We start from the raw sequence: 13,212 nt of genomic DNA, 5'->3' as shown, positions 1-13,212 counted from the left end.
GGACTGGGCTTGGGGACTGGGTCACCCTCCCCGCCCTGAACTCAGCCCTCCGTCTCTCCTGTGACCACAGCCCAAAGCTGCCACCTCGACTCCTGCCCCGGACTGTACCCCAGTCAACTCCGCAACTGCGCTCAAGAACAGGCCTCTGTCGGTCATGGTCACGGGCAAAGGCACCGTCCTCCAGAAAGCCAAGGTAAGCGGTCATTCCCAGCCTCCTTCAGGGCCACGGGTGGACAGCAGAACTGTCACTATGGTGGGGGCCCCCTTCTGATGCGGGTGGCACTTTCCTGCTTCGAGTGAGGGCTCTGCTCTCAGCAGGAAGAGGCAGGGGCTAGGGCTTTGCTGTGTCTTTGGCACTGACCAACCAGAAAGGTGCTTGCGCTTGGTTCAGTGTCCTTACGAGTCAGCCTGAGGGCGCGTGAATCCCTGCACTGCCCGCCACGTGATTATCAGTAGAGTCCGGGGGAGAGCTGCAGTTCAGAGACAGACAGACTGGGGCTGGACAGTTTTCCAATTAAAAAAAACCTCAGTGACTCTGAAGGACTTCTGCCATGAAAACCAAAGCAGCAGATTCAGACAGGTGTCGGATTTGCCTAAAGCCATCCGGCCAGCTGGTGGCAAAGGCTCAGTAAAAGGCGTAAACAGGGAGCAGATGCCCATTGCTGGGTTTTTGCCTGAGGGCTAGACAAAAAGTGTTATGAATCCTTGACTTATTTATACAGTCAAGAGCATGCCTAGAGCTGCCTGTGTTTTTGGCAAACTCTGCTCCTTATTTTTATCCTGCTTATTACCTGCAGGAGATATTTTGAGGCACCTGCACCAATGACTAAGTATTAAATCCATGCAAGCACACGAGCCACTGCCACGGCAGACATCACTCACCTCCCTCTCTGCTGCTCCAGGGCCTCAGAAATCTCTGAACACGTGCTCCAAGCAGTGGGGGACACGCAGGGGTTGAACCTTACTTAATTGGCGTCTCTGTTCCTAGCTTCTTCTAGGAATATGTAGGTTGGCTACGGAGGATAACTAACTTTCTTCTTTTGGGGGGACGCTGGTGTTTGAATGGTACCCTAGGAATGGGAGAAGAAAGGAGCAAGTTAGGAAACAAACTTCATCTAGAGACTCTCCTGTCAATATGGACCTTGGTGACAATCCTACTTCGTTACAGTCTTCGTTAAAGCAGCAACTCTGTAAAAGGGTGAGTCTGTTTACAAGAAAAAGGAAGGACTGGGGTTCTATGAATGGAAAACTTCGGCTAAGAGGAGGCTCTGTCCCTTTGCAGAGCCAAAGGAAGTAATACGACAACAACAACAAAAAAGACTTGTTTGGAGACCTAAGTCTATTGGTTGTAAACATTACATTGCTGTATTTAGGGGTATTCTGTGTTTCTTCCTTGAAGTTTTCAGCAATTGCTTTATCAAGCTTTTTAAGTGAAAAGATTCCGATGTGGAGACTTTGGTGGAAGAGAAATTAAGGTAGCAGGGCCCTGTCCCACTGGTCACATGGCTTTGGTGATTGAGAAGGTCTAAACCCCTATCTGATTCTTAGCAGCGTCAGGGGTTAAACTGTCCTTGTCTTCAACTGTGTAAAGCCATCTATGGTTTTTTGAGAAATGGTAACGGGGAAAACATTTGGGACCAAGCTGAGGCACTGTTCCCAGTAAATTAAAGACTTTTTTCAGGCTAAAGCAGGCCAGAACCAATTGCTTTTAAATAAAATTTTAAGTGATGCTGTATTACATAGGAAAAAAAATCTTTCAAATCCTGTAATTTAGAACAGTGAAAAGTGTCTGTTGAGATTTAACTGACATTTTACATTACCATAGAAACAAGATTACCCTGTGTTTACAGATTCAGTCCTGCGGTGAGGCGATTTCTAAGAGAAGAGTTACTTAGTATAATGTTCTCTTAGTCCCTGTTTTTTTAAGTTGTGCTCTATGTCCAGGCCCTTTCCAAGAAAAAAGGGGCGAGTTTTGTTTCTGGTGGTCTCTTTCTTCTCTTAAAATTGGCAGTGCTGTTCTTTGTGTTGCCCGTTCTTCTCTGCTGATGGCACTGGTTAACACAGGTTGGAACACATTGGTTAACACAGGTTGGAACATTTCACCTGTCATCTCTCAGCCTCATTTCTGGGGGTTCTGAATCAGAGTTCTTTAACACTGGTTCCTAAGAACTAAAGGTCTTTTGAGTCTTATTGTCTTTCTAATCCCAGGGCATTTATTTCCTTTGTCATAAACACTTGGTGTCCCAAGTGGTGAGTTAGTTGTTTTTGTTTTTTTTTAATAAAATGTTAATTGTATTTTGGATTTTCTTGTATTTCATGGAACGACATGGGGCAAGGCCTGGTAGATTTCTACTTCAAGGGGGGAAACATCATGGTTATTTATTCAAACTATGTGCAGTAAAAACTGGTAGAACTACAAGGTGGGATCTTAGCAGGAGACTTTAAGCCTCCTTAAATCAAGTAGCATAGGTAAGGCTGAAAGAAGATTTTAATAGTAAAATTAACACAAGGGAAACATCTTTAGAGGCTGATCATACATAAGTGACTGAAAATCAGTACTCCTAGAAATTAAACACACTCCTAAATAATTCTTGGGGGAAAAAAAGGTACCGGTACTTGGAAAGTTGCCTTAGTAGTAATAATTAAGAAAGTTTATAGCATAAACATGCTGGTTTTAAAAATGACAAAACCAGGGCTTCCCTGGTGGCGCAGTGGTTGAGAATCTGCCTGCCAATGCAGGGGACACGGGTTCGAGCCCTGGTCTGGGAGGATCCCACATGCCACGGAGCAACTGGGCCCGTGAGCCACAATTACTGAGCCTGCGCGTCTGGAGCCTGTGCTCCGCAACAAGAGAGGCCACGATAGTGAGAGGCCCGCGCACCGCGATGAAGAGTGGTCCCCGCTTGCCGCAAATGGTGAAAGCCCTCGCACAGAAACAGAGACCCAACACAGCCAAAATAAATAAATTTTTAAAAAATGACAAAACCAAACTTCTGGCTCATTGAAAAGGCGAATACAATAAAAAGACAGCCTAGGGCAGTATTAAATGGCAGAACTGAAAAGGAGGCCTTAAGTACAGATACTGACAAGACTTTTTAAATTACAAGAAAACACTATGAATATAGCAGCTTGAAAGTCTGAGGACTATATATTTTTCATTTTAGAAAGTTAGAATTTTGTATCAGAGCTATGCTAACACATATTGCAAAAGAAAATCTCATTTTTGAACACAGGTGAACAAAAGCTTTAAAGTATTGGCAAATGAAATTCAACAGTGCTTAAAGAATCAGGTATTGCGACCAGACAGCACTCATCCAAGAAATCAAAGGTGATTCAACAACTGAAAATATACTAATGGGTAATTTATCATATTAACCGATTAAATGTGAAAAAACATCTTCTGAAAGGAAGCAGAAAAGCAAACCACAAATCTCAACACTCCTAATAAACACTCTTTGTAAGCTAGGAATAGAAGTAAACATTCCTTATCAAGTAATCCACAGAACATAATGATGAAAGAGTCCCTTCAAGTCAAGAACCAGATGCATGCTGTTACCACTACTTCTTAAAACATTATTCTGAAGGTTCTAGACAATGCAAGATGACAAGAAAAAGCAGTATAAGATTTCAAAAGGAAGAGACAAACCTGTTATTACTTGTAAATGCTGTCTTTCTAAAAAAGCAAGAGAATCAAATAATCAACTATTAGAACTAGAGCATTTAGCAAGTTGGCTGGAATAAGGATCATTTGGAGAAAATAAAAGATTTATGATCTATCTGCAGTGTTTAAGTTTTTCCAAGGAGAACATATTTATATATTACATGTGTAATTAAAAGCCAATTTATTTTAAAAGAAAGAAAAAGGGTTGGCTGGGAAAAGATCACTTAAAGCTATCTTGTTAGGAATTCCCTCTGCTGCTACTGGGACCCCCAAAGGGTTGAACTCTTCACACCTTCACTAGAAAAGGTAAAGTTTCAAGGGCTGGGACCTAAAAATAGAAACAGTAAAGCCTTTGATATGTAAGCCCAGGGACCACAGTTTTGTGGGGGGTTTTTTAAGTCCAATTCAAATGGGACATCAAAATGTCAGCCCTGAACCAGACAAAAAGCCTACACTATGAAACGATTAAACTGCTGTTAATATAACGGGGTTCATGTAAATTCAGACATCACCTATCAGCACCTGCCAGGTGGGCATGTGACCCTGCTCTGATGTCACCTTCTGCCAAGGTAAAAGCAATAATAGGAATGAAAATATCCCTTGAACGCAAATGACTGTCATGCACAGTGCTCGGCACACAGGACTTTTTAACGTCTAACAGAACCATGGTGATGACCTTTCGAGTACTTTTCTTGCACCAGAAATCCTAAAGTTCTTAAAGCTAAGCAATACTTAAACCAAGGTAGCCTTGGATGTTTGCCTATAAAACATCACATTAAGGTATTTACTTTAAAAATAAAAACTGTGATAAAGTATTTGGATTTAAATCAGAGATCTACAAAGGCTTCTACCAAAAACCCAACTCCCAACACGACCACCCAGGGGGAGAACTGATTCCTAAATACTGTGGGGTAAGAAAATATCTGGTTCACCAAAAAAATATTCCAACTAAGCCTCTTTGCCGTTTAGGTACAAAAACTCCTGTTAAATAAATAACCAACATTATACTTCTTGAAATATTCCTTTCAAAACCAGGTCTAAAAAAATAAAACCCTAAAACCAAGCAGAATAAGATCTACGCCTAAAAAAACAAAACTCCTCCAAGTTTCTTTGTTCTATATTGATTGAGTTTAAGAATTCTACTCCTTTTTGCCCCCAAAGGGCAGAGTAAGACAAGTACTCAAGAAACACCCTGCAATTAACCCTCCTAAGTAAAGGCTGAGAAGCCCCTCGAAGGGAATGCTGCCCAGTGCCCAGGCCCAGCTCACGTGGCCCCTCGAGACCAGGGCCGTTTGCACACTCAGCCCCTCCCCCAAGGCCAAACAGCTGGTGAATCAGTCACCTTCCAGCCTGGGGCCTTTCCAACTCCCACACGCGGATCCAGTCACCAAAACAAGTCACAAATGCCACTCAGGCCCCTTTTCAAACTAAGAATGAATCCCTCTGGGACATCTTAGGAGAAAGATGTGTTTCAAGGTCCACCCTTTGTCTATCTTGAAGTGCCATCACGTCGGGGGTCCGAGTGACACTCTCATCACTGCCTTCTGTTGGGCATGACTGTCCCAACAACGTTCTACTTAGCATCTGTTGTGGGAAAAGTGAGCTTCAAACAGGCCATCAAAAGTCTCCAGTTTCCTCTCAGGGGAAAGGTGGCAGATGACACCAGCTCAGCAGCGCTCAACTAGGTCAGCAGAGTAAGTACTTACACCTGGAGAATTTTCAACATCGTCGTTAGGGGCGGTATCGTCCCTAGGCAGCACCGTCTGCAGCTGGGCCCTCTCTTCTCCCCGGGTCAGGAGAGTGGGCAGGAGGGTTCTGGACAGGGCTGAAGGCAGACACGCAAAGGACCGCACGGGACCGGATGCTCCGCTGAGGGCAGGCCCCCTGTCAGCGCCCAGGGGACCCAGGCCTTCTTGGTAGCGGCTGGGAGGGGGGCAGCTGCTGCCCTCCTGCAGGCTTTCGGCTGGGGCCACGTGCCTTGGGGCATCTCCTCTCAAGGTCCCTGGGAGAGAAGTGAACTTTGAGGACACGAGGAGTGTCTGAGTCCTCTTCTCAACCAACCAGCTGCCTCACGGGCCCCATCATGCCTTGCTCTTACTCCGTAAGCCAAGGAAGAGGTGCCCCTCACATCACGCCTGGTATCAGGAAGCCCACCTCTACCAGTGCCTGAAAACCCAGGGCTCCAGTGGGAGTCATCCTCTGGCTGCCGCTGCTGTTCTAACTTTAAATTCATGAACGGCGGCCACAGGTGGGCCAGAGTGCTACCCAACAGTCATTCTCTCCGTGCTCACTCTGGGCCCCTTCTCTCCTAGACAGTTACTAGTTCTCTTCCCTCCTCAACCTCCACGTCTCCCCATCCTCTCAGCTGAGCAAACAGAAACGCTCGGGGGCTTCCCTGGTGGCGCAGTGGTTGAGAATCTGCCTGCTGATGCAGGCGACACGGGTTCGAGCCCTGGTCTGGGAGGATCCCACATGCCGTGGAGCAACTGGGCCCGTGAGCCACAACTACTGAGCCTGCGCATCTGGAGCCTGTGCTCCGCAACAAGAGAGGCCGAGACAGTGACAGGCCCGCGCACCGCAATGAAGAGTGGCCCCCGCTCGCCACAGCTAGAGAAAGCCCTCGCACAGTAAACGAAGACCCAACACAGCCAAAAATAAAAATAAATTAAAAAAAGAAGGCTCAACATTTAAAAAAAAAAACAAAAAACGCTCGGAACTCCCACCGACTTCCTCCGCCACATCTACCCACCCACCTGTACCCGTGCCACATCCTCTGCCTGCCTTTCAGTTAGTCTGGGTCCACTTGCTCCTCTCTCCCAGTCATCAATTTTCATGAATCAGAGTGTGTCCTCAGCACCATCTAATACACTTCGTGCTGTACTTATTTGCTGTCTCCCTCACTAGAATGGAAGCTCCACGAGATCAGAGATTCTCTGTCCTGCTTCCTGCTCTGTTCCCCGCACCTAGAATAGCACCTGGGATGTAGGAGGCACCCACTGAATGTTTCCTGCATGAATGAACAAATGATTGATTCATTCCACTGATGCCCTAGAGCCTCCTTTGGCTGTGGCCCTGGGGCTCAGGACTCAGAACAGCACCCCAGCTCCCAAGTGCACGCAGGCACCCCACTCACGGCTCTCGCAGTGCGGGCCCTCCCGGCCATCGCGGCACCCGCAGCGGTAGCTCCTGTTGTGCAGGACGCAGGTGCCCTCGCTCATGCACGGGCTGGGTGTGCAGAGGTTAACTGGCCGCTTGGCTTCTGCCAGGGAGCACGTGCCAGCAGACCCAGCCTGGGCTGGCCCCGAAGACCCCGCTCGAAGGAAGCCTAGTACAGAGGCGAGGCCACCAGAACAGAGTCTTACGCATCTTAGTGGCTCCGTGGGCCTTTCAGCTACAGGTTAGTTGGGCCCCATACTGCATGGCTGGTCAAAGACCCGACTTCCACCCAGCTTTCCTACACGTGTACAGAGACTCCCTCTCTAGGGCGGGCCGTGCACACAGCAGTGCTTATTGTTATTATTATGGCCACATGCTTTTTAAAAAGTGGAAAGGATGTCACTGGCAAAAGGAAGGCTTGGAGTCAGGCTGTCCTGGCTGTGTCTGCTCCTACCAAGGTCAGTGCCAACCCGGGGTCCTATGGGTATCCTAATGACGTCTTCTTTTTAAGTGGGGTGCATACATTCTCAAGTTTGGGAAGAGGTGCCTGTGTTAAATTAGCTGCACCTTAAATGTCAGGTGAGTGACATTCGAGTGTGGCACTTAGCATAAAGCCTGGCATGTGGAAAGCACCCGGCAGTTGGGAGAAGTTGCTGTCCCTGTAATGATGTACATGAAGGCTCGGGCTGAGGTCCTCCCCTGGAGGCGGCCCCGAGGGTGTGGATCGCCCCCCACTCACCTCTGCATATCCACTCGATGAGCGTGTCCTGGTGGTGCCTCAGGTCTGCGTAGGCTGCCATGTGGATCAGGGAGTCCCAGGGACGTGGGAGCCTCTGCAGTGCCTCCCTCAGGATGGTCCCCACGCCCATCACCAAGACAGAGACGCCGTTGTCCCTCAGCTTCTGGGCAGGGACGGCCACATCCTCTGCCCCCTCCCACCCGTGACCACCACCGCAGCCTTGGGGACGCCAGGCCGGGCGCCCCTCTGGACCATCATCACCTTGTCATAGATGTGCAGCAAGGCCGTGCCTGCCAAGCCCACCCCACCCCACCCAGGTAGGGGGCCTGGCTCCTGGCCCGCAGCGCTGGTGAGGTGGGGGTCCAGCCCAAAGGCTGTCTGGACCTGGCCGCCATATACCACCAGGCCAATCTGTGTCACGTCAGGGTTCACGTCAAACCGGAGGGCACAGCTTCTCACGAAGCTCTGCATCTGGGCGAAGTCCTCGGGCCCCACAGAGGCCGAGGCATCCAACGTGAAGACCAGGTCCAGCAACTGGGCCTGGCAGCCTGCAGAACAAGCAGAGTGGACCTCAGCGGGCAGCAAAGTGAGGACTGCTCCGGGGTGAGCGGAGCCCAGGTCAGCCGGTCTGCTGTCTGTGCACTGCAGTATCCGTCTTCCACCCTCTCCTAGAATGGTAGCAGGACACGTGAATGCTCAGCTAGACCACATTCCTAGCCTCCCTGGCAGCCGGGTGTGGCCACGTGACAAGTTCTATATAGTGGGTTGTGATTGCAAGTAATTGTGCGATTTCCAAGTTATGTCCTCAAAAGGAAGCTGCTTGCCTTCCACTTCCCCTCTGCCCTCTTCCTGCTGTCTGAGAAACAGTGACCCTGGAGTTAGAGGTGGAACCACAAGAGAGCCGAGCCATCCTGCTGGCCCTGGCCGCTCACCTCTGAACTGTTACGTGAGAGGAATAAATGTCCACTCTGCGTAAGCCATTGAGCTCCGGGGCCTCATCTGTGCCATTACCGAGTGCCCTCCACGTGCCGTGCACTGTATACAAGGCACTAATTATACCATGTGGACAAAACTGCCAATGCCTGTCCTTGATCGGCTGACAAACATGAAACTAACAAAGAATTACAAACTATGTGAGCAGCCATGGAGGAAAGGAGCAGGGTGCTATGAGAGGGACCAGCGGGGGCGGCATGGGTGGGTAAGGATAGGGTCGGGGCTCCTCTGAGGAGCGACATTTCAGCTAGATTCAGAACTCCTTATTAACAACAATAAATAACGATACTAAATAGCAATACCTACAATTCTGAGCGTACACTGAGCTTACTGTGTACTAGTGTGTATGGTGCTTGCCTTACTTAATCCTCACAAAAGCCCCTCTGGAGGTACTAGGTACTACTATTAGTCCAATTTTACTGACCAGTAAACTGAGAAGTTACCGATCACAAGGCTAGCATACAGAAGAGTCGGGCCGTGCTTGCGGCCCCCAATACAGGCCCTGGTTAAGTTGCTACCAAAGGGAGGAAGGGCCTGCCACTGGCCAGCTGGCCCCCGGGTCGGGCGAGGCCGGCCCGCAGCTGGCGCCGGTGCAGGACTGGTCCTTACCTGGGCGCTGCTGGCTGCACAGCTTTCCCCGCAGCTTCGGGATTTGGCGGCACAGGTCCTCCGGGCCGGCGTAGATCATGACGCGCGCCGGGCTACCAGTGACCTCCTCCAGGTCTGCCCGCACGGCCTCGCTGCCCACGCCCAGCAGGAGCAGCCCGAAGGCCCTGGCGAAAGGCACCGGGCCGGCCACCTGGTCCTGAGAGCGCGCCTCAGTCATCAGGACCACGGCCCTGCGGGGCCGGTCCAGGCCCGTTCCGGTGGCGCTCCCGAAGCCGCGCTCCGCCGCCTGCTGCGGGGCCTGGCCTGTCAGGATGGCGCCGCCAGCGAAGGGCAGGTCGTCGAGGCTCCTGACCAGGTCTGCACGTCCCGGTACTCGCCCACGGGCACGGCCACGCCCATGCATGCCCGGGAGCCCTCGCTCAGCGCCCCCGGCACGAACCGCTTCACGGAGGCCTTGGGCCGCAGGAAGCCCTCCGGGGTGGCAGCCGCCGAGCCGGCCAGCGGGAAGACGACGTCGGCTCTGCACTCCAGGCTCAGCTTCGGGGCTGCCAGGATCACAGCGGCTGTTGCGCTGTGGAGCACGCAGACCACTGTCCCACCCGGGACCCCCAGGCGCCACGTGGGGCCGGAGCCTCCTCCCTCCCAGGAGGGAGATGAGACACTGACACAGAGGCTTCAGGGCCTAGTGACCAGTGCAGGTCACAGGGTTAGCCACAGCCGGACACAGAGCTCCCTGGCTCCCACCAAGTGTCTCCATCTCACCACTCTTTCAAAAGAAAAACTTTTTTCTATAACTTTTTCCCATTATGGTTAGTGCTTCTTGTGTCCTGTTTGAGAAATCTTTGTCTACCCCAAGATCATGAAGATATGCTCCTATGTTTTCTTCCAGAAGCTTCACAACTTTGCCTTTTACATTTAAATCTATGATCTGGACTTGATTTTTTGTGTAGTTTGTGAGGTAGGGAGTCAACATATATATTTTTTTCCCATATAAGTCTCCAATTGACCCAGCACTACAGTTTTTAAAAAGTGACTATTTAACAAGTCCCGTCCTACGTGTCAAGCATTGTGCTAAGAATCTTATTTCAAACTCCCATAACCGTAGGGGGTAAAGCCAGTTATAATCTTCATTTCAGTTTTAAAACCAAAAGGGGTTGAAGCTTCTCATTCCTCTTCTTGGAAGAGGGGAGAAGAGACTCAGCCCAGAACCAGGACCCAGTTCAGCCAGCTCCAGCCCGCAGCTGGGCTCCGCGATGCTCACAGATCAAGCAGCAGCCATTCTAAAGCTAAGAAGCCAGGAGCCGTGTCCTGCCCAGAGCTCCACCACCTGAGTTATTTCTTCATGGAACCCTCAGTGTATCACTTGAGACATCAGATCAGTGGTGTACTTGAAAAGCAGGTGGCCCTAACTCCAGGGCCAGTTCCTACGTAGTAGCTAAAAGGGTGGCAGGTGAGAAGCAGGAACCCCGGCTCCACTGCTCCCCAACAGAGTCTGGGAAGTCCTGTGCACACGTACCGCAGTCAGCCTCCCCTCCAAAGGCTGGCGGGCAGAGGGAGTGGTACCTGTCCAGTCCTTCTGGAACACACGTGCCTCCATTCTGGCAGGGCTGCGAGTCACAGGGGCCTATCAGAGTCACAGGGGCCTATCAGAGAGATGCCTGTTAACAGTCTGGCACATCAGCCCAGAGATGTGAAGGGGTTTGGCTACCCTGCCCCACCAGGGCCCAGCCCCTTCCTTTCCCCAGATGCACTAGGAAATTCGTCTCAACACCTGTAGCAAAGAGGAAAAGGAAAGTAAATGAGGTACGTAAGGCGGGGTTAGGGTGTAGGTGGTACCAGACACTCAATGGTGGGCTCAGTAAGGCCCCGTGCGAATTACAGGCTCACTTGGGGTTCTGCCCGTGGGATCTGGCTCCTGGCTCTGATACTGGGAACACGTGTTATGGACTGAATTTCCCCCCTCCCCACCCCGGCCTCCAAATTTATATGTAGGAGTCCAAACCCCCAATACCTTAAAAATGTTAATCTACTACTTGGTGGTCACATGATTGTAATTAAAGTATACACTTCTGGAAGGTAGGAATTATCGAGGGTAACTCTGGGCTCCTAGGCCAGCAGTTCTGTCAGTTGGAGTTTCATGCAAACAACTGAGGGCTCATTAACAGCACCAACAGTGGCCTTTAACTGAGCAGCTATTATGGGGCCAGGTATTGTGCTAAGCGCTACACATGTATGATCTCACTTCACTGATACAACTGGATGAAGCAGCTACCGTGAACCGCCACGTCACAGACGAGGAAGCTGAAACTTGACGAACAGAAGTCACGTGCTGAAGGTCAGCTACTTGGAAAGTGGCAGAGCTGGGACTCAGACACAGGTCACTCTGGTTCCAAAACCATAAGTCCTTGAGCTTTAATTTCTGAGCAGAAACAACCCCACTTTCAGTTCCTCCCATGTGTCAGAGACCAGCCAAGTTGGAACTTTAAAATAAGATGCCTGAAGGATCACCTAACCCCAGGCAGGAAGCACCATCCTGCCTGCACACAAAGCCTCTGGCTCTGCTTCCGAGGGACGGACTCCCGACCTCATCAGGAGTAGCATATCTACACAAGCCCTGATGCCAAGACACTTCAGTGTGATTTGTGTGCTCCTGGGTCAGTGAGACGCACTAGACCCCGGGGTGAGGAGCAGCGAGGGCCCGTTGGGAAGCCAGGCTGCATGATCTTAATGGTATTGAAAAGTCCTCCTGTTTGCTTGCGACTGTGTAGCCGATGAAGCACTTTGGTGGACATCACCTACTGAGTCTTCCCTAGGATCCCTTGTATGGTACCCACTATGGTCCAGAGCAGGGAAATGGGGAGCCCAGACATGGGGCAAACATTACCCCCATTTTACAGAGGAGGAAAGTGAGGCTCAGGTATCTTGCCCTGAGTCTGGTGCAAGATGTGAGGCTTTCTGTCTGCACAGCTGGGGCTCAGTGCACGCCCTGCTCTGCCTCTTGTCAACGCAAGGGGCCCTGGTTAAGGAAGTAATTCCAAAGCCTTCACTCCCTTTCTCAGTGAAAATATACCACTGACCAAGGGAGGCATGAGTATGGCATGAGCATGTTCCTCTGCCTCTGAAAATGCCTGTCCCTGTGCCCTGGAGCTCAGTCCAACCCCACTTGCTACCCCAGGAGTATAAATGCCACTTTGGGAGCCAGCCTAGTCCCAGGGCCAAAAAGAAGAGGAGAATCCAAGAGGCAGACTGCACCTGGGCGGGTGGTCCTGTAGCAGGTGGCAGGGTGGGTTAAGAACACTCTCTTCCAGCTACAACCCAAGGAAACAAATGGTAGAGATCAAAGCTTTAACAGGAGAGGGTGTTTAAGACACTAAAAGCTGACACAAGATGCCAATGCAGAAGCAAGTCAAGAAAGACTTGGTTCTTTTTTTTTTCCTGATTCTACCCAGCTTTTGTCTGCACATACAGTAGGAAATGTTTCAAACTACTCAGACAATTAAAAAAGATAATGGAAGCTGGCTATCATGTCAGAAATTAGAGATATCTGTGTTCAATACTCTGCACTACGGCAACAGCTTTCTATTACGAGTTACTTTCTGGGGCCAGCACAATGAGTGGGGGGTGGGAAATACTGGGATTAGGCGACTGGATTCTGGTTATGTGACCCCAGGCAAGTTACTTTCCTTCTCTGGTCTTCTGTTCCCTCTTCTATATAGCAACTCTGTAGTTTTCAACTGTGTTCCTCAGAGCCTCAGTGGAGAGGGAAGGGGACTGTCCAGGGCTCCCCCAGTGCCCCAGCCCCACGCCCCCACCCCAAATGTGCTTTTTCTGGTCTGCATAACAAGTGTCCATACGAGGCTCCATAGCTCAGGAGGATTTGCAAACCACTGGCTGGTCTCAATGACCTCTGAGGTCGGTTTGAGTGACAACCTTCTGTGACAACACAAGGACCACCATTCCTGTGCTGGCTTCCATGCCCCAGCCATCCCCCATCATTACTTCAAGTCCTCAGCTACTTGAAGAGACAGCAGTCTCCTCTTCCAGATGGAGAAAT

The 13,212-nt window shown here is 50.4% G+C and overlaps 2 protein-coding genes across 6 annotated transcripts in view; one reads left to right on the top strand and one right to left on the bottom strand.

Annotated features, from left to right (window-relative positions):
- AFAP1L2 (actin filament associated protein 1 like 2) overlaps nucleotides 1-3,339 on the top strand; it is a 99,187-nt gene extending 95,848 nt beyond the window's left edge. For 4 of the 5 annotated variants that reach the window (XM_089898204.1, XM_022568699.3, XM_022568698.3 and 1 more), the window contains 2 exons: nucleotides 71-193; nucleotides 1,075-1,204. In XM_089898204.1, the coding sequence (XP_089754330.1) occupies nucleotides 71-193; nucleotides 1,075-1,101 (150 nt within the window). In that variant the 3' untranslated portion in view covers nucleotides 1,102-1,204. Of the gene's footprint in view, nucleotides 1-70; nucleotides 194-1,053 lie in introns of all 5 variants that reach the window. The other variant, XM_089898205.1, reaches the window with a different exon arrangement.
- Nucleotides 3,340-3,521: 182 nt separating this feature from the next.
- Nucleotides 3,522-13,212, bottom strand: part of VWA2 (von Willebrand factor A domain containing 2) — a 48,947-nt gene continuing 39,256 nt past the window's right edge. Inside the window, 9 exon segments of the mRNA XM_022568703.3 lie at nucleotides 3,522-5,637; nucleotides 5,640-5,663; nucleotides 6,795-6,920; nucleotides 7,557-7,751; nucleotides 7,754-8,104; nucleotides 9,159-9,518; nucleotides 9,521-9,703; nucleotides 10,675-10,782; nucleotides 12,411-12,466. Coding sequence (XP_022424411.2) covers nucleotides 5,549-5,637; nucleotides 5,640-5,663; nucleotides 6,795-6,920; nucleotides 7,557-7,751; nucleotides 7,754-8,104; nucleotides 9,159-9,518; nucleotides 9,521-9,703; nucleotides 10,675-10,782; nucleotides 12,411-12,466 — 1,492 coding nt within the window. The 3' untranslated portion in view covers nucleotides 3,522-5,548.

The sequence above is a fragment of the Delphinapterus leucas genome, chromosome 16 (genome assembly GCF_059928025.1).
Source record: "Delphinapterus leucas isolate spDelLeu-1000000601 "Yukka" chromosome 16, BTC_Dleu_Yukka2, whole genome shotgun sequence".
Lineage (NCBI taxonomy): Eukaryota > Metazoa > Chordata > Mammalia > Artiodactyla > Monodontidae > Delphinapterus > Delphinapterus leucas.
Note: the sequence above shows the minus strand (reverse complement) of the source record. Positions and strands in the feature narration are given on the sequence as shown.